The following is a 24152-nucleotide window of genomic DNA, read 5'->3' as shown; positions in this document are numbered from 1 at the left end:
GGCCTGCCACTAGCGGGGAAGGTCTGGCCAAATCCGCCGACGGAGCTCTCAGCATGCCAAGCTTGGTTGGGTAACATCTCAGGGACCGATAATGCTTGGCGAAGGACACTGATAAATGTACTAATCCAATACCCACTGTATGAAATCTGGAAAGAACGAAACGCCTGCATCTTCCAGGATTCTGCCACCACTGCACAGCTGCTCCGACATCGCCTAGATCGATCAGTACGAAGCACACTTTTATCGCTCCAGCAGGAACGTGACTGCGAAAGCAACGAACTCCTCCAGTAGTGGTACTCCCTCAATCTGAACCAAGATTTGCAATTATAAGCCATGTATGAGTTTGTACTATATTCCTTTGTAAGGGTCGAATAGTGTAAGCTTCAAGTGTGGATAGGGGATCCTGGACTATGTACCACACTTTTTGAGAAATATACCCAAATTTCATCATAAAAAAATATATGATATGTAACGTCGTGATTCGTGACTGAAAGTTTTTGTCTATCTATTATCCTGCCCAAATTAGGGCTTGCTTTTCAAATGTTTAATTTCCCGATCTCAAAATTGTTTTTTAATTGAATGTTTGCAAACTATCTTTTTTATATTTAGATTATAAAACATTTTCATGCATTTGATTATTCATATGAAAGATACGCACATATATATATATATATATATACATATAATAGTGCGTGTGATTATTAAAATGCAACATGTATGCATGAGTCGCATGTAAAAGATTTTAATAGCATTTTAGTACACCCATAATACAAGTCATACAATGTTAATTATAATTAAGAGACTACATATATTAGATTTCGGGTATTAATAATATATTATTATGCCATCAAGAGCAGTATTATAAATGAATGGTAAGGTAATTTGCAAATAGTTTGTTAGATAATTCAGAAACATACTCTTATATGATCGTGCAATCGTAGCTGTCTGGATTTGGACAGCCAAAACCGTAGGTTCCTTAATCATTGGATAATGCATGTTGCATGTTCTTTATTTTAATCAAAAAGTAGACGTTGTTTATGGCGAATCTATATAATACGATATGAAATCGCTTATCCAACGCCATTTTAAGGAGTATTTATTTTATTTTTTAAATCAGAAAAATTCTTACTATCAAATATTAGTTTTGGTTCGGTTTTGATTGGTTCTATTTAGAATATTATAAAATTTTAAAGAAATTTTGAGTTATATATATATATATATATATATTTAAATTTGATTTCGAAAAATTCAGTTTTTAAAAAATGTTACCACTTAGAAATTTTTTAAACGGTTTGATTCGAAAATATATTAAATTATTTGGTTCGCTACGTCATCGATTTCGACGAACCCTATCAAACGTCTGCCCTACTACATACACAAAATTCATATTTTCAAATTTCAAATATATATATGTATATATAATTAAATGTGGATAAATGAAACACCCAGTTAATATAAATTAAAATAACAAATATGTGTACACATAATTAATTATTTTTTTAAAAATAGAATGTATATGTGTCCGTAAAACTAATACACAGTTGTCAATATTGGGCCCACAAAGGCGAAGGGAAGGCCCAATTGTGAACAACCCGTCATGATGGATCATCCATAAAATAGAAGCCCAAACAAACACCTAAGACGAAGGAAATACAATAATTTTTTATTCATTTCATTAGTATTTTGGAACCCATTTTATTCGTATAAATTTGTTTTTTTTTATAGTTTTTTTCTATGCAACGTTATTTGTTTTGTTTGCTAATTTATCCCAAAGAATTAATTGTTAGCTTTCAAATTTGCAGAAAATTCTACTATAGACGGATACATATATATATACACACACACAAATGAAAATATGGGATTTCTTGTTAAAATTTTAAATTGAATTTTTTTAAAATTTTATATTTTTTGAATTCTAAAAATTTAATATTAAATTGAGAGTTATGTCAATTTGGATGATTTTTTGGTGAAATCGTTTAGAAACTGTTTTTTTTTTTGTTTTGTTTTTGGTAATACTACTCCTAGTAGTAGTAGTTTCCCAAATTATGCGGATATCTAGTAATTTCTTGGCCAGTTAAATAAATATTTGACTCATTAAATTATGGTGTCCACGTGGCGATATTTCATTTGCTGCTTAAAACATACAGCGATACTGAGTGACGCATGTGAATGTATCTCTCCACACGTGTCGCGCACTATCTTGAGTTCCGTCTCCGTTGGCTTTTTCTCGCCGACTTTCTCACCACTTTCTCTTCCAGCAAATTTTCCCGAGAAACAAACAGGTGGGAACCAAATAATTTCTTTCTTCACCGTTATCCGGCTTTCGCGGATCCGTCGTATTCGTGTACGGATGGATTATCCTCAGCTCAAGGCGGTGACGCTCACGCACGTTCGCTACAGGCGAGGCGACCAGGTCGGCCACTTCCTCGCCTGGATCTCGCTCGTTCCCGTCTTCATCAGCCTTGGTGGGTTCGTCTCTCACTTTCTCTTCCGCCGTGAGCTTCAGGGGATGTTCTTCGCCTTCGGGCTCGTGATCTCACAGTTCGTCAACGAGGTGATCAAAACGTCCGTACAACAGGCTCGTCCCGAGACCTGCGCCCTGCTCGAGGCCTGCGATTCGCACGGATGGCCTTCAAGCCACTCGCAGTACATGTTCTTCTTCGCGACCTACTTCACACTCATGACCTGCAAGGGAATAGGGTTTTGGATCGGGCTGAGGAACCGATGGATCGTGAATCTTCTCCATTGGTGTCTGGCTGTTCTCACGATGATTTCCAGGGTTTACTTGGGCTACCACACTGTGGCGCAGGTCTTCGCCGGTGCGACTCTCGGGGCGGTGCTCGGTGCGACTTGGTTCTGGTTCGTGAATTCGGTGCTGTATCCGTATTTTCCGGCGATTGAGGAGAGCACGTTGGGAAGGACCTTCTGTATCAAGGATACTTCTCACATTCCTGATGTTTTGAAGTTTGAATATGACAATGCAAGGGCAGCTAGGAAGAATGTGGCCTCCAAATCCGATTGATCGGCGAAATTCTTGATCTGGGTAAGTCGAAATTTCCATTTCTATTTCGTCGATATGGTGGGTTCGGCTAGATTTTGGTGGGATTAAGCATTACAGCGGGCATTACGCTACATTTGGAACTGAAAGTATTTAGGTTGTGAAGCAGGATATGGTATCTGATTCTGTCATATCATGGCTTGATTTACATAGGTTCGAGTATCTGTTGGGATCTGTGTTCTTGCAGATACTGTAGGCCGTAGATATAGTTTCCGAATCTACAACTTGAACAAGATGAACCTATATCTTGATTTTGAATCTACAACTTGAACAAGACACTTGTGTTCATCTTGTTTGTTATGGAATTACAAAAGAGAGAGGAACAATGGTTTCAGAAATGGTGCAGTTGTAAAGAATGCACATTGTTTCAGAGGTTTCAAAACCCAAACTTAGTGTTGGTGGGTGTCTTCTCAAACAAACTGGTTTCTGAATCAATTGACAGAGTACACATATATGTCTGAGAAGGATTGGATCTCAAACTGTACTCATACCAGTACTTGTTGCTTGAGTTGATGTTCACCCAGTTGGCTTGGCTCCATGTATTCATAGTGCACTGTACGGTTTGTGGATAGTGAGATGTACTCGTATATAAACTGGATAGTTCTAGTCTTTAAGACTGCCGTAGAAAACTTGGAAGTGTAGTTTCTCACCTTGACTATCCACGGGTCCGGATCCATGAGTTTGGTTTCGGTTGCAAGGTTTTTGGCATTGCCAATGGCAAAGCTTCCTTTGGCATTCCTCTATCATACTTCCTGCTTGGAGAACATAGCATAGCACTCTGATTGGTGGATGACATGATGGTGATGATGATGATGATGATGCCATAGCCTTGTTTTTATGCACGATTTGAGATTACTAATTGATGTTTGTATTCGTAGTACTGATTCTTGATCTGGGTTGACTCGTCCTTAGTTGCTAGCCGCTAATATTGCCATGTCTTCTTCCTTGTGACAGAGGTGAAGAGCTCAACTCATGGGGGACTTACACTGGCGAGTCTATTTCATGCGTCCTCCTCCTTTGACCCCTTTAGCATATACGCAGAGAACTTCACTCATTGCTTCGTGCAACAGAAACAAGAAAATCTTCAACGCTATTTATTTACTACCCAACTTACAGTCTTACAGTGGTTTTACTTCTCTCACCCTCCCTATCTCCTACAGGAAAACAAATATTCAATATATATATATATACATATATAATCGTGTATCTTTGCTAGTGTCGGGTTTACCTGATGTGGTCTCTACAAGGGGTCATTTCGGGTTTCGGTTATATTCAGATTCGGATTAATTTTGGTTCGGTTTCGTTGGGATTCGGTTATATATATATAATCGTGTATCCATCCACTCATACATACATACATACATACAAACATGTTCCAACGATACAGATTTGGATTCATTTTGCTCAAGTAACTAAATATTTGTAATAAATTTATATGGTGGATGAACTAAATATCACCATGAGTATTTTTTTTTTATAGCAGAAATACGTCTATCTGGATTTCATTTGAGCAGATTTATACGCCATCCATCTCATATTTTGATAGTTCAACCCGTGTAAATTAAGAACGAAATATTGGATGGTAAATTATGTATAAAAAAAATCGATGGATTTCCAAATTACGCAGCACAATTAATCATTTGTGTTGGATCTTTTAGTATTAACGGAATCACTAATAATATGATGAGAACAAACAGAGGAGATTAGTTTGGTCTTATATTATTAGGATGGGTAGAATTAGTGCTAATTTTATATGATATATCATTCAAATTGTTATAACTAATGTTAGTATATCATCATCAATTATCATATGGATATGGATATATATCTAACTCTGGGATGATCCACATATACATGCCATACGTATTAAATAGCATATATATATATAATATAAAAGGTGGATGTGAAAATGAAAGAGAGGCCATGCCTAAACCAGCGATGAAATAGCTGTAGAATGTTGGACCCAAAGGAGAAGTAAGACAACCCATTTATGGAATTCATATGGCCTGATCTTTAATCTCCAAACATCCTTACATCATCATCATCATCATCACCATCATCATGTTCGGATTGATAATATATACTACAAATTTACTTTTGATTGTGTAATATGCGCACACAAAAGTTATGTATAATATCGATTCAATATAAAAGTAAAAAATATATATCAGATATCTTCTGTTTGATCGTGAAAATAATTTCTTTGTAACTGTAACTGTGTAAAGTATTTACATATATTACGATCTATTTTGTAATCGTTATAAAACTCTAAGCAATACGATTGTAAATACTAATAGGGGGGAAAAAAGACCGTACGGTATATAATATGTAATATATATATATATATATATGTACGTATATACGGACTTTGGGATCGCATTTTAATATGAACATCGTGGTAATCTAAAATAATATTTCTATTATTAATTACGGGCGCTTACTTTATGGTTTAGATTACGCATTCAGATTTTAATACGTATATAATTAAATGCATATACGCGTGTATATATATAATGTTCTTTCTTGCATGAACGACCGACTAAATTAAATTATTAATTGAACGCACCAGTTTCGACCAGTGGATGTCGCCCTATGACTTGTGGGCCCACTAAATTATGTTTTTGAAAATGATTTTTCTTGGTCCCTAATAACATCGTTTTCGGGCAGCGTTTGCACGTAAACGCTGATGTTAGCGTTATTTCGTATTCCCAAGTCGCGCGTCAGAAACAGCGTTTAACCAAACGCGGATCCCAATAATTCTCAGCGATAAGCTTTTTGAAATAAATCTGTACATAAATGATTCAACAAGAATTAAAGACTTACAAGAGAATTCACCAATCACAATCACATATATATATAGACATATACGTATATGTATATATATATATATATATTGATAAGATAACACATGGACTTGTCTTTTATTCGTTATTATTGCCTTTCAACAAACAATACATTTTATTTTGTTAATGTTAAATACTGTCCCCGCTAGTTTAGTTTCCACTGCCCATAATCCCTTGTCCATGCACACACAATATTCAAATTATATATTGAATATAATTATTAGGGCGTGAATCCAACTGAAATCTAGTGTATAAAAGATGAAAGAATATAATTTTAAAATTTAAAAAACTCTAACCAAATATACAAATACATTATAACTTAAACTACTAAGTATACGATCAATTTTGGTCTACAAACAATATATAATGAATTAAATTTGATCTCCTAAACGTCTGGATACCGATTATATGAAGGAAATTTACCTCACTTTGACTTCTAGAATTTTTTTGATATTTTTTTATTTTATTTTAATATATGGATATTTCATGTCAAAATAAATATCAATCGCCGGAAAAAAATTTATGTATAAATAAAAAATATTATACATGTTTTTAGTTTTTTTTTTATCAGATCCTTAATTATCAAAAAAATAAATAAATGGGAACTCCTTTTTCTTTCCACTCTATATATAATGGCAATCGGACACTCCAATCCATCCCTTCATTCAAATTCAACACCCAACGAGTTCACCAAAACCAAGAAAACAAAAAAAGGGGTATTTATTTTATTTTTTGAATTATATATTTAATCATTTTTTATATAAATAGGAAAATAATGAAGCCGCCGAAAAGCAGCAACGCCGCCGCCGTCATGTGCCTCCTCATCATATGCCTCTTCCTCGCCGTAAAAGGTTTCTCTCTGAACTTGATAATAATTATATGTTATATATATATATATATATGCATACGTATGTAAAAAATGATGTAGAAAATGTATTTTTTTTGTGGGTTTGTGTTATTATATATATATATATATAGGAAAGTCGGAGAAAAAGGAAATTGTGGAAGTGTACGAGATTGATTATAGAGGACCGGAGACGCATAACTCGAGACCTTCGCCGGAAAATATTCACGGCAAACCTCCCTCCATCCACCACCACACCTCCTCCGCCGCCCATCTCTCCCACTCCGCCGGAGGAACGAGTAAGAAGTAACACATACATGCTCATGTATATATATATATATATGTATACTATACAATGCAATAAGTTTTTCAACATTTCCGGTTTTTCTTTTCTTTGGATCATCAGATTAGAGGGATTTTGAAGAAGAAGAAGAGAGAGAAGGTTATAATTGATGAAAGAGAGGCGCAGTTTGTTGTTCTGTGGGTTATGAAATTGCTCCATTGTCATGTGTCATGTCCGGGCCTCTCTCTCTCTCTATATATATATATACATGTGTATATGTGTGTTATGACATGTCGTGAAGAAATGAAATGATGAGACAATATATACGTTATTATATATACGGGCCATATATATAACTGAACGAATGTCATATAACTACATCAGCCATCCAGATAAATTAATTTTTTTTTAACCGTAAATATATTAAATTAATCTCGTTTACGTACAAGAAACCTTGGCATACCAGGCAGAAAAGCAGTTACAGAAACTCAGACAGATAAATTAAATTTGATGTAATAAACCAAAAATAATTGAATCCGACGTGATTAAAATTTTGAAATATTATAATTACAAAATCTTATATTTTATCTTGTCGATCGAGTCCAGATAATATGAATGTGGAAGACAAAGAATAAGACCTAATACGAATTTATTTATATATTGTATATTTGAATCAACTTAGATTAGTCGATGATCTTTCCATATTTAAAATATAACAGAAAAACTCATGTGTTATATTTATAGTTGTAGTGTAGTTTAAAATATTCTGAAAGTAAAATGTAGGTCATTAGTGAAATATTAGCATAAAATAAATAATCATTCGGCTACAGGCTCGTATAAAATTAGGTTATTATAACATTTAGGATTTAATTTCATTACAGTTCTTGAGAATCATCTAAAAGTTTAGGAGTTATTATAACATTTAGGAGTAATTGTTTATTTTGAATTTTTTTAAAAAAATTAGGGTTTAATATAAGAAGTAGAAAGAATTTATGTATTTATTTGAGAGTTTTAAAAATTATTTATTGATTTAAAATTTTTTCTAAGCTAATGTATTTTCCTTAAATATTTTTACCCTAAATCCATTCTCTGCACTCAACTTTTCTCCCATCCTCCCATCCTATCGATTATATGTACCCACCCTTATCTGATCTGTCCGTACCTATACCTATACTACATATTATTATTAAAATATTATCATTGATATGATTATGATTTATTCTAGATATTATGTCTAGAATATTCTATTGTATTTTGATATATATTATGATGTATTCTTTTTATTATCAATAATAGAAAAACATTTTTTTTATTATGGTATCAAAGCTTCGTTTTTTGTTCTAATTTTTTTTCTTCTCATCAATAATGTTGATCGAATCTGAAAGCGACGATGAAGATGACAACGATATACTAAATCCAATAGTATCATCGCCTTGAGTATCGTTTTAAATTTATTTTGCTCTTTTTTTTCTTCTATTTTTTTCTTCAACGACGGTGTTCATATTGTCAACACTAGCCGATGTGCTACTCTTTTTTTTCTTTGACGACGTTCGTTTATCGATGTCAACCATAGCCGTTGTGAGCTCTTTAAACATGGCTTTTAACCTCTTTTGATTGGAAAACTCCGATCGTCGATCTACTTATTTGGGTCACTTATTTTTATTCTCTTCTCTTGTCTCACTGCTAGACTATCACGCATTATGCGTCGCGCTTTTGCGTCCATTTTTTTTTCTTTTCTCTGACCTAGCCGCTATATACACCGCAGTTTTTTGCGCTGCCGACTTCATTGTCGTGTAACCCAATTCACGCATACGCGTCGCACTTTCGTGCCATATCAACCTCTGAGAATACAACTCTCAAACTTTTCAAACGTTATCAAGCAACACCGACTCAAGTCTCAATTACACCACTACATAGAAGATGATTCGTTTAATACGATCACAATTTCAGTTTTCAGTTTTTATATAACAAGATTGAATACATCATAGATAATTCATTTTGAGGGGGCATATATGAAGATATTATTATTAGAATATTATCATTGATATGATTATGATTTACTCTAGATATTATGCCTAAAATATTCTATTGTATTTTGCTATATATTATGATGTATTCTTTTTATTATCAATAATAATAAAAAAATATTTTCCCTATTATGTAGATATACAAACATGCAATATGTTTAAAACTTCGGACATATATGGACAGCAAATTGGAGACCGAAATTTAAATCCTAAAACATTCGGAACAAAATACTCCTAAGTTTTCAGATAATCGAATTTCACACCCGCCCACAATTCTATACCATATTTTGCATTTACATTTTTTAGTAAATGATATTTGAATTTCTGAATACATTAATATATCGTTGTACAATTGGTTTTATACAAAAACCTGAGGGCTAAAAAGAAAAAAATACAGAGAGAGCCTAACAAACTAACAACCTCTGTTAGGCTGAAATGCTACGTGTATAAAAACAGAAAAGAAGAATATTCTTCAGTTTCTCCTATAACATGGCGCCTAAATATATACAAATATCCTTAATACGGCCCCCTCAAGTCACGGACGGGAGGAAGAGACTTGAGAGCTGCATCTTGCCCAGGAGAACAGAGAAATGAGCAGGTTGAAGTTGTTTCGTAAACAGGTCTGCCAATTGTCGATCAGACGGAACATGAAGCAAGTTCAGAAATCCTGTCTTAAGCCTTTCCCGTACAACATGACAATCGATGTCGATATGTTTAGTACGTTCATGGAAGACAGGGTTAGTAGCAATGTGGATAGCGGACTTGCTATCACAAAACAGGTTTGCTGGTCCAGAAACCTGAACATGCAAATCTGTCAATAAATGTTGTAACCAGACCAACTCGCAGGTAACGTTTGCTAGAGCCCGATACTCTGCCTCGGTGCTACTCCGAGAGACAGTGGTCTGTCTCTTTGCTTTCCAGAAAATTAGGGAATCTCCAAGGAAAACACAAAAACCAGAGGTGGACCGCCGGGAATCGGAACAAGAAGCCCAATCGGAATCAGCAAAGGCATTCAAACGCAAGACAGAATGAGCTGAGTAGAGTAAACCCAGACCTGGATTGCCTTTCAAGTATCGAATCACTCGTTGAGCAGCCTTCATATGCTCTGTCGTGGGACAGGAAAGAAACTGACTTAACTTGTGAACGACAAAAGAGATGTCGGGACGAGTGATGGTCAGATACAACAGACGGCCAACCAACCTTCTGTAGCTCGTAATGTCAGAAACAGGATCCCATATATCAATATGAATAAGATCAAAAAGAGATGGAGATAGATTATTGTTTGAGATGAAAGGCAAACGTCGTTGTTTAGCTAAGTGACATACACGACAATGTGAGTGATCGGAAAACTTTGTAATAGAAAGTTCATTAGTCATTGAGCTCAACTTTTGAAATGACAAATGACCAAGTCTGGTATGCCAAAGGGAAGAGTCTACACAGACAGAAACAAAAGAAGAAGGAACAGGGGGCACAAAGTCAGACTCGAAGAAATATAGATTGTATAAGAGTCTAGCCCTCCCAATCGTCGAGCACCGAGTACGTTCCTGAATAAGACAATAATCAGAAGAAAAAAGACATCGAAGGTTAGTGCGAAAAAGAAGAGCACTAACACTAATGATGTTGAAAGTGAAAGAGGGAACAAAGAGGACATTAGACAAGAGTAAATGATCATTCAGGGGAACTTTGCCAGCATGTGTTACCGAGAGCTGAACACCATTTGGTAATGTGACAGTACTCGGAACAATGGGCACAAGCTCAGAAAATAATCGTTTGTCAAAGCAAACATGAGCAGAGGCACCGGAGTCCATAATCCAAGACGAACTAACCATACCAGAAACTGAGGCAGCATTACAAACAAAAGCAGAGATCATGAAGGTGTTACCAGAATCTGGAGCAGACCCAGGAGCACCTGTCTCAGCAACCGTGGGTGTGGAAACATGAAGTCTGTCATTAATCTTGGCACAAAGAGCTTGAATCTGGCTCAAAGAAAGCTTTTCCACATCAGGACAGGATACAGGGGAAGCCTCAGAAACCATATTGGTGAAATTAGTAGCAGATCTCGATTTTTGCACCAAGGAAGAACGAGCTCCGGAAAAACCAGTAGACTTAGCTGAGGAAGAAGTCCTGTAGCCAGGTGGGTATCCATGGAGCTTGTAGCACTTGTTCACGGTATGACCATAGAGCCCACAGTGAGTGCAGAGGGGTCGTTGTTTGGTTTTGACAATCGATCCAGACATTGCTGAAATAGTCTCAGGAATAGGCAAGGATGATGTCTGAAAAACCACAGCATCAGAGGCTTTGGATGGCCTAATCAGACGTTGTTGCTCTCGTTGAATAACAAGGTTGAACGCCTGCTCCAAATCGGGGGGAGGTTGCAGAGCCAGGATATAGCTGCGAACATCATCATAAGCATCATTCAAACCGAAAAGAAAGTCGATGACAAAATCACCTTCGTTCTCATCAGCCCAGCGTTTGGAAAGTGCACAGCTACACAACCCACAAGTGCAGGAATGGTTGGCTCGGACAGACTTATACTCCTCCCAGACAGTAGTAATGGTTGTGAAATAAGTGGAGACATCCATAGTCCCCTGACGAAGATCACGTAACTTTTGCTTGATCTGGTACTTGCGAGGCGCATTACTCAGCTGATAGCGTTTGATGAGAAACAACCACATATTGCGGGCCGTGGTGACATACATCAAGCTCTGAGCAATATGCTCAACAACCGAATTCATAATCCAACCCATGACAATGGCGTTATTACGGACCCAAAAACGAAGGAGAGGATCGACATCATTAAGGCGAGGCAAAGAACCATCGACAAAACCGATTTTGTTCCTCCCTTCTAAAGCAACAGTGAAAGAACGAAACCAAGAGGGAAAATCAGCAGCACCTGTCAATGGTTTCGAAACGATATGCACTCCACCATGATCAGTAGAGGAAAGATAGTAAGGACTATCAAAATCAGGGGTTACAGCCGCCTGGGGTAAAATAACAGGGGCGGGAGGAACAACAGCAGGATCAAGATCTGCCATTGAAGAGAAAGCGAAAAAGCACCAGAAAGGAAATCTGGGAAAACAGGAAAAATGATGGAGGAAATCAGAGAGAGAGCTCTGATACCATTTTAGTAAATGATATTTGAATTTCTGAATACATTAATATGTCGCTGTACAATTGGTTTTATACAAAAATCTGTGTAATTAAAGAGAGATCAACTTTAGAAAATATCTTCGACAATATATATATCTGTGTTGAAGCCTGTATGTATATGTATATATATACACAGTTGCTAAGTACATGTATGTATTACATATATATATATATATGTGTGTGTTTAAGTGGAAGCATATATATACATATATGTGTATGTATAAAATGGATGGCCGGTGAGGAAATCGGACAAGTGGACGACTCTTGTTAATCTAAGCTTTGGACATGTTTGTTTATTTCACCACAATAATGGAACCCTAAGAATATTCCAGAAACTCTCACATTTATTCGCTTCGTACAGAATCATGCAACACGTGTCTATTAATATAAGTATATGTGTATTTGTATTTTAAAATATCACCAAAAGATGTTTAGTGGATCAACGATTGGGGGAAGCCTATAGTCTTAGTGGTCGGCATTGTATTTCACTTGCACATATTATATCCTGTACTTGTTCATTGACACGTGTCGAGATGTCAATCTCCTCTTATTCTAATTTCCCTATTTTTAACGTTGGAAATTGTTAGAAAGAGGCGTGTATGTATGTATGTATGTATGTCCTCGTTTGATTTGGGCTTTTATAGATGAATTTTAAGGCCCATTTATGGGTATTTTAGGGCTTCCATTTATTAGAGATGCTATGGGTTTTGGGCCTATGATAATACGTAAAAAAATATACGTACACGTATGTATGATGATTTTTTTATACCGTGTCCAAAAACACATTTTGTAGCTGCTGCACAACTCCTTATTTACGTGGGGGCCATAAATGTTTTATATTTATTTTTTGTGATTTTTAAAATTTATATTAAACAAATAGAACGTATTACTTTATCTCTATTATAATCTTAATTACTTTTTGAAACTTTGGATATTGTAATCTCTTGTGATGCTTTCGATCATAAATAAATATTTTATTGATGTTTACATGTGCACTCATTACATAAACCACTCAACCGAGGCCAACTTGAGATCTCTTTTAGTGATGTAAGATAGAAATTTCGAGAATTTTGATGCCGATAAAAAGGCATAATTATGTGGGGTTTTTGTGTTGGATACGATAATTTAGTTTGCTCTTTGGACATATGCCACATGCAAATTAAGTTAATCATATCATTATAAATAAAATCACATAGTAGGTAGTCCATTAATTTACAAGATTCCTAAGCTTTTCTCGTAAGAAAATTAGTCAATTACCTGAAAACGATTAGATAAGATGGGGAGAGAATTCTTATTTTAATTATTCAACTAAAACAATCATCAATTTTAGATATAATATATACACACACACATATAAAGAAATATTGGGCAACAACTATTTCATAAAAAAATGAAAATTTTTATATAAATACCCTAATTTTACAAAATATATCAAATAAATATATAGAGTTTTAATTTGGCCTAATCAATACCCCAAATATTAAAATATTCTAAATTGATATATCAAATATTGAAATATTCTAAATAAATATCTTAACTTATGAAATCGGTGTTAATTAAAAACATCGATCCTAAATTAGATATTAATTTTCTGATATAAAAACAAATTTCACGAAATCGATGATAATTCTCAATATCGACTCTTACGATGATTTATAAATTAGATGTTAATTTTTAACGTAAAAACGAATTAAAATTGTTAATTTTGTGATTAATAAATCTATTTGGATATTTTAACATTTGATGTATCAATTTAAAATATTTTAATATTTTAGATATCGATAAAATTAAAAGTTTAGATATCTATTTGATATATTTTACGAAGTTGAAGTTAAGGTATTTATATGAGATTCTTTCAAAAAAAACATTTACTGATATAACAACAAAAATGTCATCCAAATTATATTTATCCTCCGATTTAAATAAAAAATTAGAATCATTGTATAGTTAATTGGGAAAAATTTTCGTTATTTTTGTAATATTTTTCGCTTGGTAATTATATGGTTTTCTGTAAGTGGGATCCTACATAACTTATAGATCAGATCTCTTAGCTATTTATAATAATTAACTATTAGCGAAACAATAACAAGGCTCGAAGATTGACTTGGCTGCTTTTTTTATATATATATTTTGCACTTGGCTAGTTAATTTATATTCTATAGTGTGCATAAAAATATATAAATTATCTTTAGTGGTTCCAATTATGAAAAGTTTTTTTAATCGAATAATATGGATGGTTTGTAGAATATTAATATACTGTAATTTTATTTTTTTTCGATTTCGGTTTCTTATATATTAATGATTTAATTAAGAATAATGAAGATATATATAATTAAGTACTTGAAGATAAGTTTTTTTAAATGATTTTATATTCAAACTTGAATCCATGGGCTCGACGACTTATTCGTTATTTGCATTGAATATGTTTCCAAAAAACGAATCACATTATCACAGACATTGATTGCATTTCTTAGTAAAGTATTTCATGACAAAAGTATTTCAAGATATGTAAATACATATACCATACTTAGAAAAAATTGCAACACCTTATGATGGATTAGTACCATGTTTTATAATTAACCTCGTCATTGATAAGATTAAAAATATTTAAACATATTCTAATAAAATTTTAATTAATTTACATTTAATATTTTTCTCATTTTTCTACATCCTTTACTATATATAGATAATGTATGAAATAAATTATCACTCCAAATAAATAGCACTATCTATGGTTGCCTTTTTATAATTTTTATATTTTTTATCAGTTTAATATAATATTATAGACATGCATGCATGGTGTATTGCACGTGTCATGAGGTAAGCTCAATTATATTTATAAGAATCACTTCTCAAAATTACATATATATAAAAAAAATGAACAATAAGAATTTTAATCGGTGATAAAAAAAAATTCCACGTCTAACCCATAAAGGCAACAGTGCGCATATACTCAAGATATGCAAACATGTGTAAGAGAGAGCCCATTGTATATATATATATATAATAACTTGTTCGGTAACATATTTTATAATGATAATATTTATGCTATTTGGTTCTATGTAAATGTAATAGTTAAATACATACATACATATATATATATTTGTAGAAAATGTAGCAGTGGCTAGAAAAAGAAAAAGAAGGTATTACATGACCATTATAGTAATTTCACAAGATGAAAAAAAAATGGGCCTATGTGACGTGTCAAGATATGTCGTCTGATATGACGGATCTCTTCTATCAAAACCGCGATGAGGTCCAGTGGGCCCACTCATGTTGACTATACCTCTTTCATATCATTGGCCCACGTGTCCTCTGGATAAAGTTCCTACAAATTTCACTTATCTATCCATATAATTAAAGAGGTAATTGGTTTTAAAAAAAATGTGTATATATATATATATATATATATATTTTTTTTTGAAACAACTGTGTAATCCACGACATTAAAAAAGATGTAATAAGATAGATTTTAATAGGTAGATGTAAATAACAGGTCAGGCTGCAGTAGGTCCACGTGTTAGTTCCGACGTGTCGATCTTAGAATAAGAGGTTATGATCCGACGTGTCATTTGAATGATATGACTGCCGAGGCAGGGCTATGTTCTCATGCTTACATCCTCACCGAACTTCCGGTGCGCTTGCCACTACAAAACCTGGGGATCAAGTAATTTTTTACTCCACTTATGTCGTGTTTTGTACAAATGGGAAATGACGTCACAGTTCCTTAGGCCCAACCCAATAATCAAATATTATATATAGATGATAAAATGATAATAATAATAATATTTTTTTTTTGAGATTTTATAGAAAAGGTTAGTTTATCAAAACAAAAAATTTCAACACATGATAATGTGGTCCAATATGTTAGTGATAAGACGGTGACTTAATCAACTCACCAATGACGTGTTATATAATATAAGTTAGGGACAGATTACAGAGGATAATAAACTATTGCCGCCAGTCTTGTTTCAAGACCAAACATTACGTAAATATTTTTTTTAATCAATATGAAAAAACATAACACCACAGAAAGAAATGAGAAAACCAGATCTCCATAAAAAATCTTATATTTTTTAATTTATATCAAATTGATGTTTAAATTTTTAATATCAAAATTATAACAAAGAAATCATTCATAACTAACCATGATTTACTAAAAAATTAATAAATTAACTTATAATTATATAAAAGCCCTAATTTTTTTAATACTATAAAATTCGTTATAAACGAATAGAATCGTGTTAGGATTCTGATATTGAAATCTGAATATTCTTTCGTTAATAATAATAATAATCCGTTAAAATATAAAAAAATAAAATTTATTTGAAATTCAATATATAATGTATTAAAAATTAAACTTATGTATAAATATAATAAATTAATGAATTGAATATATTTATATGAAAATTATTCCAATCATCTTATAAATTTTGTAGTAAATTCAACACTTGAAATTTTATTTTTGTATACGATAATAGTAATAATAATAACAACAACAACAATAATCCGTTAAAATATAAAAAAAATTATAAGTTTATTTCAAATTCAATATTAATGTACATTAAAAATAAAATTTATGTATAAATATAATAAACTAAAGAGTTGGATATCTTTTTATGAAATTCTCCCAAGCATCTTATAACTCTCATAGTAATTGACAATATCTGAAATTTTTTTATTTTTGTATACGAGAATACTGCCGAAAAAAAAACACACACGAGTAAAACCAAAGGAGAAATGCAAGAATCAGGAGGTAGAGAACACGATAAGAACGTGAGGACCGCCGTATCCTAACTTTCTTCCTTTTCTCCTTTCTCTTTTGTCTTCTTCTTTGTCGTTTAGTCGTAACTCACAGAACCAATGAGCTTATCTATCTATTTTATTACACATCTATAAATGTTGTCTCAACATCTCTATCCAATGCCTCCAAAATTCACAAACCCACAAGAAACAACACTACCCTTAACTTATATTTTGAGAATTTAGGAAAAAGATCATACCTTTACCTTCTCCTTCTTCGTTTTTTCTGGTAAATTTTGAAGAGTTGCAGAGAAAAGATCATTCATTTTCTCTCTCTTTGGTCATCAATGGCGTCAAGGAAGCTCTTTTATGGGAAACCGAGTTACATTTATCCATACCCAGAAACAGAAACTTCCCAAAACGACCATAATCTCTTCGACTTCGACGAATCCGATCTCTATAACCATGACAATCAATTTCCCACTTCGTTCGACGCTAAAAAGCCGATACCCATTTTGCGATCGTCGAGAAAACCGGCGAAAACCGCCGATTCCGCCTCCGGTAACCGGAAAACCAAACCCACCTCCGGTTCGCTACCGGTTAACGTCCCTGACTGGTCGAAGATTCTGAAGAGCGAATACAGGTGCCGGTGTAAGAGAGACGGCGACGACTACGACGACGACGATGACGAAGACGGCGGCGGAGGCGGAAGGGTGAGAACTCCGCCGCATGAGTATTTGGCGCGGCGGAGAGGATCTTCGTTTTCGGTGCACGAAGGGAACGGTCGGACTCTGAAGGGAAGAGATCTATGGAGGGTGAGGAACGCGATCTGGGAGAAGACTGGGTTTCAGGACTAACGTAATTGTTAATATAATTATTAGTTATAAAACATAATTAATAATTTTGGCTTATATATTTATATAGATGTGATTTAACTAGCTGGATTGAGTTTTTGTCTGAGTTCATATTTTTACGGATTCGAAAGGGCGATTTTGGTTTTCCTTTTTTGTTCTTGTTGATCATCTCTCGTGTTTCCTGATTTGGGACCCTCATGGTTGACGGTGGATTCACTTGCGCTAACCACTCCTTGCGAGTGTTTAGATGAACAACCAGTGAATGACTCTGGTTTTTTTTTTTTTTTTTTTTTGGTAAGCCGACTTTAATTTTGATGATATTAATGATCCTCTGTTTTCTCCAATCATTTTTGTTCGTAAGTAATATTTTATGGCGTGGATATATATATCGATTTAATTATATATAAGTATTCAAATTACACCGATTGATCTAACTTTATTATGATTTTTTTTTAAATCGTGAAATGTTTCAATTTGAATATGATGTAAAATGAATGTAAAAATTATCGAGCGACAACATTTTTATAAATAAATGGTTTTTCTAATAAGTAAAAAAATAAATAAGAATAAAATACAAAAATCAATTATACACAATTTTATAACAATAGAATTACATATACATTACATGTAGTTTTCACATAAGTCTTGTTATGCAATTTTAGAATGTATAGAACCGTACACAACAGTTTATTGTCATGAGAAAATATCTATTTCATGGGGACATTGATCAATATAGAAAACGACAACAATGTACGCATAATTCTAGTGTTTTTTGTCATCAATACGACATTATATATATACACACACAAATTATAAGAGAATGTATATATTATAAATGCTACTCTCTTCGTTTTTTAATAATTATCGTTTTAAAGTTTTTCACACTTTTTTAAAAAAATATTAAAAAATTTATACACCCTTATTTAATATAGATTTAATGATAAAAATAACATGATTATTGAAAATTTATTGGAATTGTATTAGTTTCAATTAATTATAAAATTAGAGATTATTTTAAAAAATTATCTAAAAACAGTAGAATTACATATATCTAAAAACAAAAATAATTGTCTAAAACGTTAATTATTATGAAACTGAGGGAGTAATTGCTAAATATATCAAATCAATTAGGTATGTGTGTAAATATATTGAAAAATAGTCAATAAATGAGGTGGTTTATTTTTCAAGAAATTTTTTTTTATGGACAAATCAATTAGGCGGAGAAGAAATGCAATGAAATCGAGCATATAATGTAAGGTTTTGAAGAAACTAAATTGGACTTGGACGATATATGAACTGTACAATTGCCAAAGGGCCCCTACTTTCTTCTTTGATTTGATATTTTTTCCCTTTATTTTACATTATTCGATCGAGGAAAGCTATATAATTGCAAAATTAAAAAACAAAAAAGAAAATGTAAAAAGCTTTTTCTATGGTGGAATTTGTGGAAAGCAACGTAAAAAGATTGACAACACCAAGGCTAAGTTGTAATTATTTTACATACATACACGCATACACAAGAAACTAACGAGGATGTGACTTTTAAAAAATAAAACATAATGAGAACTAATAAAAAAATCTAAAATAAAACAAATAAAATTGGGTGGTTTGATAGAAAATTTAATCATATTATTAATAGAAATGTAATTTTAAAAGATAGGTAATCAATTGGATGATGTTGTTGTTGTTGTTACTTGTTATTATTACAAGCACCCTTAAAACCATATATATATATATATATATATATATATTCAAAATCTAAAGAAAAATACTCCCGGAAAAGAACAAATTTTTTTTATTATATTATATTTCAGCAAATTTCATCTAAATTTGCGTATTATGTTTTTACGGCAGATGTTGGTGTTGAACTTTTAGACATATATTAAAATAATATTAGTTCAAGCTTATGCGTCGACAAATATCGGTGGTAGAAATACCCTTTTTCACATTCACAAGAATTTCATCATAATTCACAACCCTAATATTAAAAACCTATCGTCATTTTTGTGTGGCAAAATTATATATTTTTTTTATCAAAATAAATTATATTTTTTAAACCATAATATGCTATTGGACAAACCATTCTTGTATTTTATATTTGGAATAAATTAATGGATACCAAACATCGTTCAATTTAAACCATAAGTTTATAAAGTCATTTGTTTAAATCATCATCTTTTTTTTTTTATGTTCATTGTTTCCGCCTTTTTCAATTTCATAAAAAAGAAAACGGGAAATAATTACTTCAATGTGAAATTTATATGACATATCAAATCCAAAAGTCGTGTTCATTGGCCACCTTTTTGCTTTGCAACAACAGCATTCAAGATTTCCGGATATCTTTTCTTTTTTAGAAAACAAAGAGATAAATATATAATGGAAGAGACATACGTAATATTTTATCATATAAATACGAAAACTACTATTTAATTACAAAAATAATGGAATATAAAATGGATAACGGAGAGAGATGGTGTAAGCTGTGGGCTTATTTTCTATGAGCAGGGCAGGGCACACAGAGATGGAAAGTGGTAGTAAATAATAATAATAATAATAATAATAATAATAATAATAAATCTGGTCCAAAGTTAACGTCTCCACTGTAAGAAGACTCGAAAGCAACACTCTTGCAATATTTTTTTAGTGAAAATTTTCTATAAAACACTGAAAAAACATCGTACAAACTTTTAAATTCTGAAAAAATAATATGATTTTACGTTAAAAATTCTATATTATTTGTAAATTTTAAGATAAATTTTATTTTAACATCAAATGATCAAAATCTTGACAAATATTAATCCATTCCTTAACGACGTTACGACAAATCGATATTTAATATGTTAAACCGTAAATATGATATGACTCCAGTCCACACATTACATTTTTTTTTGGTGAAATAGTTGCTCATGTTACGTCATATTCTTTAAAAGAATTAAAAAGATAAAAATAACAAAAACAAAAATATAGATTACATATATATACACACATTCATATAATGCATACACACAATTATGCATTTATGCATACATGTATATACATACACAGCAGTGGACCGAGAGTAATTTATAATCGGAAGTATTGATTTATGGGTTAAAATTTTATTTTTCTAAATAAAACAGCGAGCCTGTGACTCCATTGTCAAAGAGTTAGGTCCGCCTCTACATATACATATATGAATGTATGTACAAAATTTTGTTGCAAAATATTTTATATGAGAAATCTTTTTTTAAATAATAACTTGTGGCATTTTAGCTTTTTTCGGTTCAGTTTATATTTCACAAAACATATTTCGACCTTTTGATGAAATTGTAAATTCAATGTTTTACTCATAAGACGAGATCCAAATGCCACACACACACACATATAATATGGGTGTAATTTTATATACAACACAGTACGGAAACATCAACATGCAATAACGGGGAACAAGGGAGGATTTGTCCGCCCAATAGGAAAAAACAAAGACACGAACGAAACGGTGAACACACGCAGCCAACCACACTTTGCAGTCCAAAGGTAACAAGATAAAACACCACCACCAAAACCAAAAACCACCGACGCATCTCCCTCGCTACCCAAGTGCGCGCACACACATTCTTTAGAAGCTTCCGCCGCGAAGACGAAGGACAAGGTGAAGGGTCGATTCCTTCTGGATATTGTAATCAGCTAGGGTGCGTCCATCCTCCAGCTGCTTCCCGGCAAAGATGAGCCTCTGCTGGTCGGGTGGGATCCCTTCCTTGTCCTGGATCTTCGCCTTTACGTTGTCAATGGTATCCGAGCTCTCCACCTCGAGAGTTATGGTTTTCCCCGTGAGGGTCTTCACGAAAATCTGCATTCCACCACGAAGACGGAGAACCAGGTGGAGGGTGGATTCCTTCTGGATGTTGTAATCAGCCAGGGTCCGACCATCCTCGAGCTGCTTCCCAGCAAAGATGAGTCTCTGCTGGTCCGGAGGGATTCCTTCCTTGTCCTGTATCTTTGCCTTCACATTGTCAATGGTATCCGAGCTCTCAACCTCTAGAGTGATGGTCTTTCCTGTGAGAGTCTTGACGAATATTTGCATACCACCACGGAGACGAAGGACAAGGTGAAGGGTGGACTCTTTCTGGATGTTGTAGTCTGCAAGGGTTCGTCCATCCTCCAGCTGTTTGCCAGCAAAGATGAGCCTCTGCTGGTCCGGAGGGATCCCTTCCTTATCCTGAATCTTCGCCTTAACATTGTCAATGGTATCTGAGCTCTCAACTTCAAGAGTTATGGTTTTCCCCGTGAGGGTCTTGACAAAGATCTGCATACCACCGCGAAGACGGAGAACCAGGTGGAGGGTGGATTCCTTCTGGATATTGTAGTCAGCAAGGGTTCGTCCATCCTCCAGCTGTTTGCCAGCAAAGATGAGTCTCTGTTGGTCCGGAGGGATTCCTTCCTTATCCTGGATCTTTGCCTTGACATTATCAATTGTGTCAGAGCTTTCAACCTCGAGGGTGATTGTTTTGCCGGTAAGGGTCTTGACGAAGATCTGCATACCACCACGGAGACGAAGGACCAAATGGAGAGTGGATTCTTTCTGGATATTGTAATCAGCAAGGGTCCTTCCGTCCTCGAGCTGTTTGCCAGCAAAGATAAGCCTTTGCTGGTCCGGAGGGATTCCTTCCTTGTCCTGGATCTTTGCCTTCACGTTGTCAATGGTATCAGAGCTCTCAACCTCGAGGGTGATCGTTTTGCCGGTAAGAGTCTTCACGAAGATCTGCATACCACCTCTCAACCGGAGAACCAGGTGGAGAGTTGATTCCTTTTGGATGTTGTAGTCAGCAAGGGTCCTTCCATCTTCGAGCTGCTTACCAGCAAAGATGAGTCTCTGTTGGTCTGGAGGGATTCCTTCTTTGTCTTGAATCTTTGCCTTTACATTGTCAATGGTGTCGGAGCTTTCAACCTCGAGGGTGATCGTTTTACCGGTAAGAGTCTTTACGAAGATCTGCATACCACCTCTTAACCGGAGAACCAGGTGGAGAGTCGATTCCTTTTGGATGTTGTAGTCGGCCAAGGTGCGGCCATCCTCAAGCTGTTTGCCGGCAAAGATAAGCCTTTGCTGGTCCGGAGGAATTCCTTCCTTGTCCTGGATCTTTGCTTTGACATTGTCAATGGTGTCCGAACTCTCAACTTCGAGAGTGATGGTCTTGCCGGTGAGGGTTTTCACAAATATTTGCATCTGGCGACAGAATTCCAGACAATAACTTATCAGCACGGGCAACCAAAACAGAAATCGAGCAAATGTTCCACCAAGGCTGTTTTCCAGCACAACCCTAATCGTAACTACTCAGCACAGAAAATACGGCTAGAAATCGCAGAGACAACACAAAGGGTAAAAAGAGAACAACTTGCAAAGATAGACACACAAACAGAAAAAGATCCCACACAAGGTCCTTATAAAACAAATCAGATAACGCAAAAGCCCTATATCTAAGGAATCATGCGATCAAACGCAACACTCAATAGAACTAAACGATAGTACCAAATTACCACACGAAAATTCGAAAACAGATGCGGAAGCAGTTCTACCGGAGAACAAACCACGAATCTCAGATCTCACCACAATCAGACAAACGAACAATCATCATAATTTCAGAATCAGGGAACAAGACCAGCATACGATAATCCATCAAGACGATGTAAAGAATAAACGACGAAGAATTGGAGGGCATCATCAAATCTCAGAACGAAAATCATAGAAGAAAACAAGAGAAGAACATGCAAGAACCCAAGATAATCTACAAGGAGAAACCGATCAAGAGGGACATACCTTGAGACAGATAATCGAGAAAATTCAGAGGAGCGATTAGGGTTTGAGAGAGAAGAAGAACGGATACAATGTATTCTGATACCAAGAAAAGGTCCTTTTATACAGCAGCGACAGATCCAGGAAATGGTAAAGGAGAAGAAAATAGAAAATATCCCAAAAATAATTAATAATATCCTAAAAATAAAAAATAAATAATAAAACTTAAAATTGGTAGATGATGACGTGTCTCAATTATTACCGTTCGTTTGGAAGACCGACTCAACAAGAAACAACTTGCGTTTGGATTACGTCAGAAATTACTTTCCCTCGACGGCAATATCTACCTTATGTATAATATAATTCCTTTTTTTTTTATATGTTAATATAATAATAATTAAATTCTTTGGCAATATATAAAAAAACAAAAGCTAATATTTTAGTTATTTAGTAAAATATCCAATTTTTAATTTGTAAAAGAAAAGTTGTCATTTTAAAGGGGAAGTTATGGTGACAAAAATGGAGGATTTCCATTTAAAAATCCACCTTCGTTGCATTTCAGAAAATTTGTTAAATTTAT

General features: G+C 33.9%; 3 protein-coding genes and 1 long non-coding RNA gene across 4 annotated transcripts; 3 read left to right on the top strand and 1 right to left on the bottom strand.

The window, feature by feature from the left end:
* The first annotated feature begins 2225 nt into the window (after window positions 1–2225).
* LOC104823241 (lipid phosphate phosphatase gamma, chloroplastic-like) lies at window positions 2226–4349 on the top strand. Its single transcript, XM_010554708.2, has 2 exons — window positions 2226–3043; window positions 4013–4349. Exon 1 carries the CDS (start codon window positions 2351–2353, stop codon window positions 3020–3022), a length of 672 nt encoding a protein of 223 aa, XP_010553010.1. The 5' UTR covers window positions 2226–2350; the 3' UTR covers window positions 3023–3043; window positions 4013–4349.
* A 2204-nt stretch (window positions 4350–6553) lies between these two features.
* Window positions 6554–7364, top strand: LOC104823239. Its single transcript, XR_773322.2, has 3 exons — window positions 6554–6752; window positions 6880–7044; window positions 7152–7364. It is a non-coding gene; the product is annotated as an uncharacterized LOC104823239 (long non-coding RNA).
* A 9741-nt stretch (window positions 7365–17105) lies between these two features.
* Window positions 17106–17947, top strand: LOC104823238. Its single transcript, XM_010554707.2, has one exon. The coding sequence runs from the start codon at window positions 17296–17298 to the stop codon at window positions 17803–17805; it is 510 nt and encodes a 169-aa protein (XP_010553009.1). The 5' UTR covers window positions 17106–17295; the 3' UTR covers window positions 17806–17947.
* A 3191-nt stretch (window positions 17948–21138) lies between these two features.
* On the bottom strand, window positions 21139–23701 carry LOC104823235 (polyubiquitin-like). The gene is made up of 2 exons (XM_010554703.2): window positions 23597–23701; window positions 21139–23005 (listed from the first exon to the last, which is right to left on the bottom strand). The coding sequence occupies exon 2, from the start codon at window positions 23003–23005 to the stop codon at window positions 21401–21403; it is 1605 nt and encodes a 534-aa protein (XP_010553005.1). The 5' UTR covers window positions 23597–23701; the 3' UTR covers window positions 21139–21400.
* Between the last annotated feature and the right edge of the window lie 451 nt (window positions 23702–24152).

This window comes from Tarenaya hassleriana, unplaced genomic scaffold (assembly GCF_000463585.1).
Source record: "Tarenaya hassleriana unplaced genomic scaffold, ASM46358v1 Cleome4, whole genome shotgun sequence".
Lineage (NCBI taxonomy): Eukaryota > Viridiplantae > Streptophyta > Magnoliopsida > Brassicales > Cleomaceae > Tarenaya > Tarenaya hassleriana.
The sequence above is the reverse complement of the archived record's forward strand: the minus strand, read 5'-3'. Positions and strand labels throughout refer to the sequence as shown.

Bases quoted from the DNA above. Each gene is read 5' to 3' on its own strand.
- LOC104823241 (XM_010554708.2), top strand. From the start codon at position 2,351: ATGGATTATCCTCAGCTCAAGGCGGTGACGCTCACGCACGTTCGCTAC.
- LOC104823238 (XM_010554707.2), top strand. From the start codon at position 17,296: ATGGCGTCAAGGAAGCTCTTTTATGGGAAACCGAGTTACATTTATCCA.
- LOC104823235 (XM_010554703.2), bottom strand. From the start codon at position 23,005: ATGCAAATATTTGTGAAAACCCTCACCGGCAAGACCATCACTCTCGAA.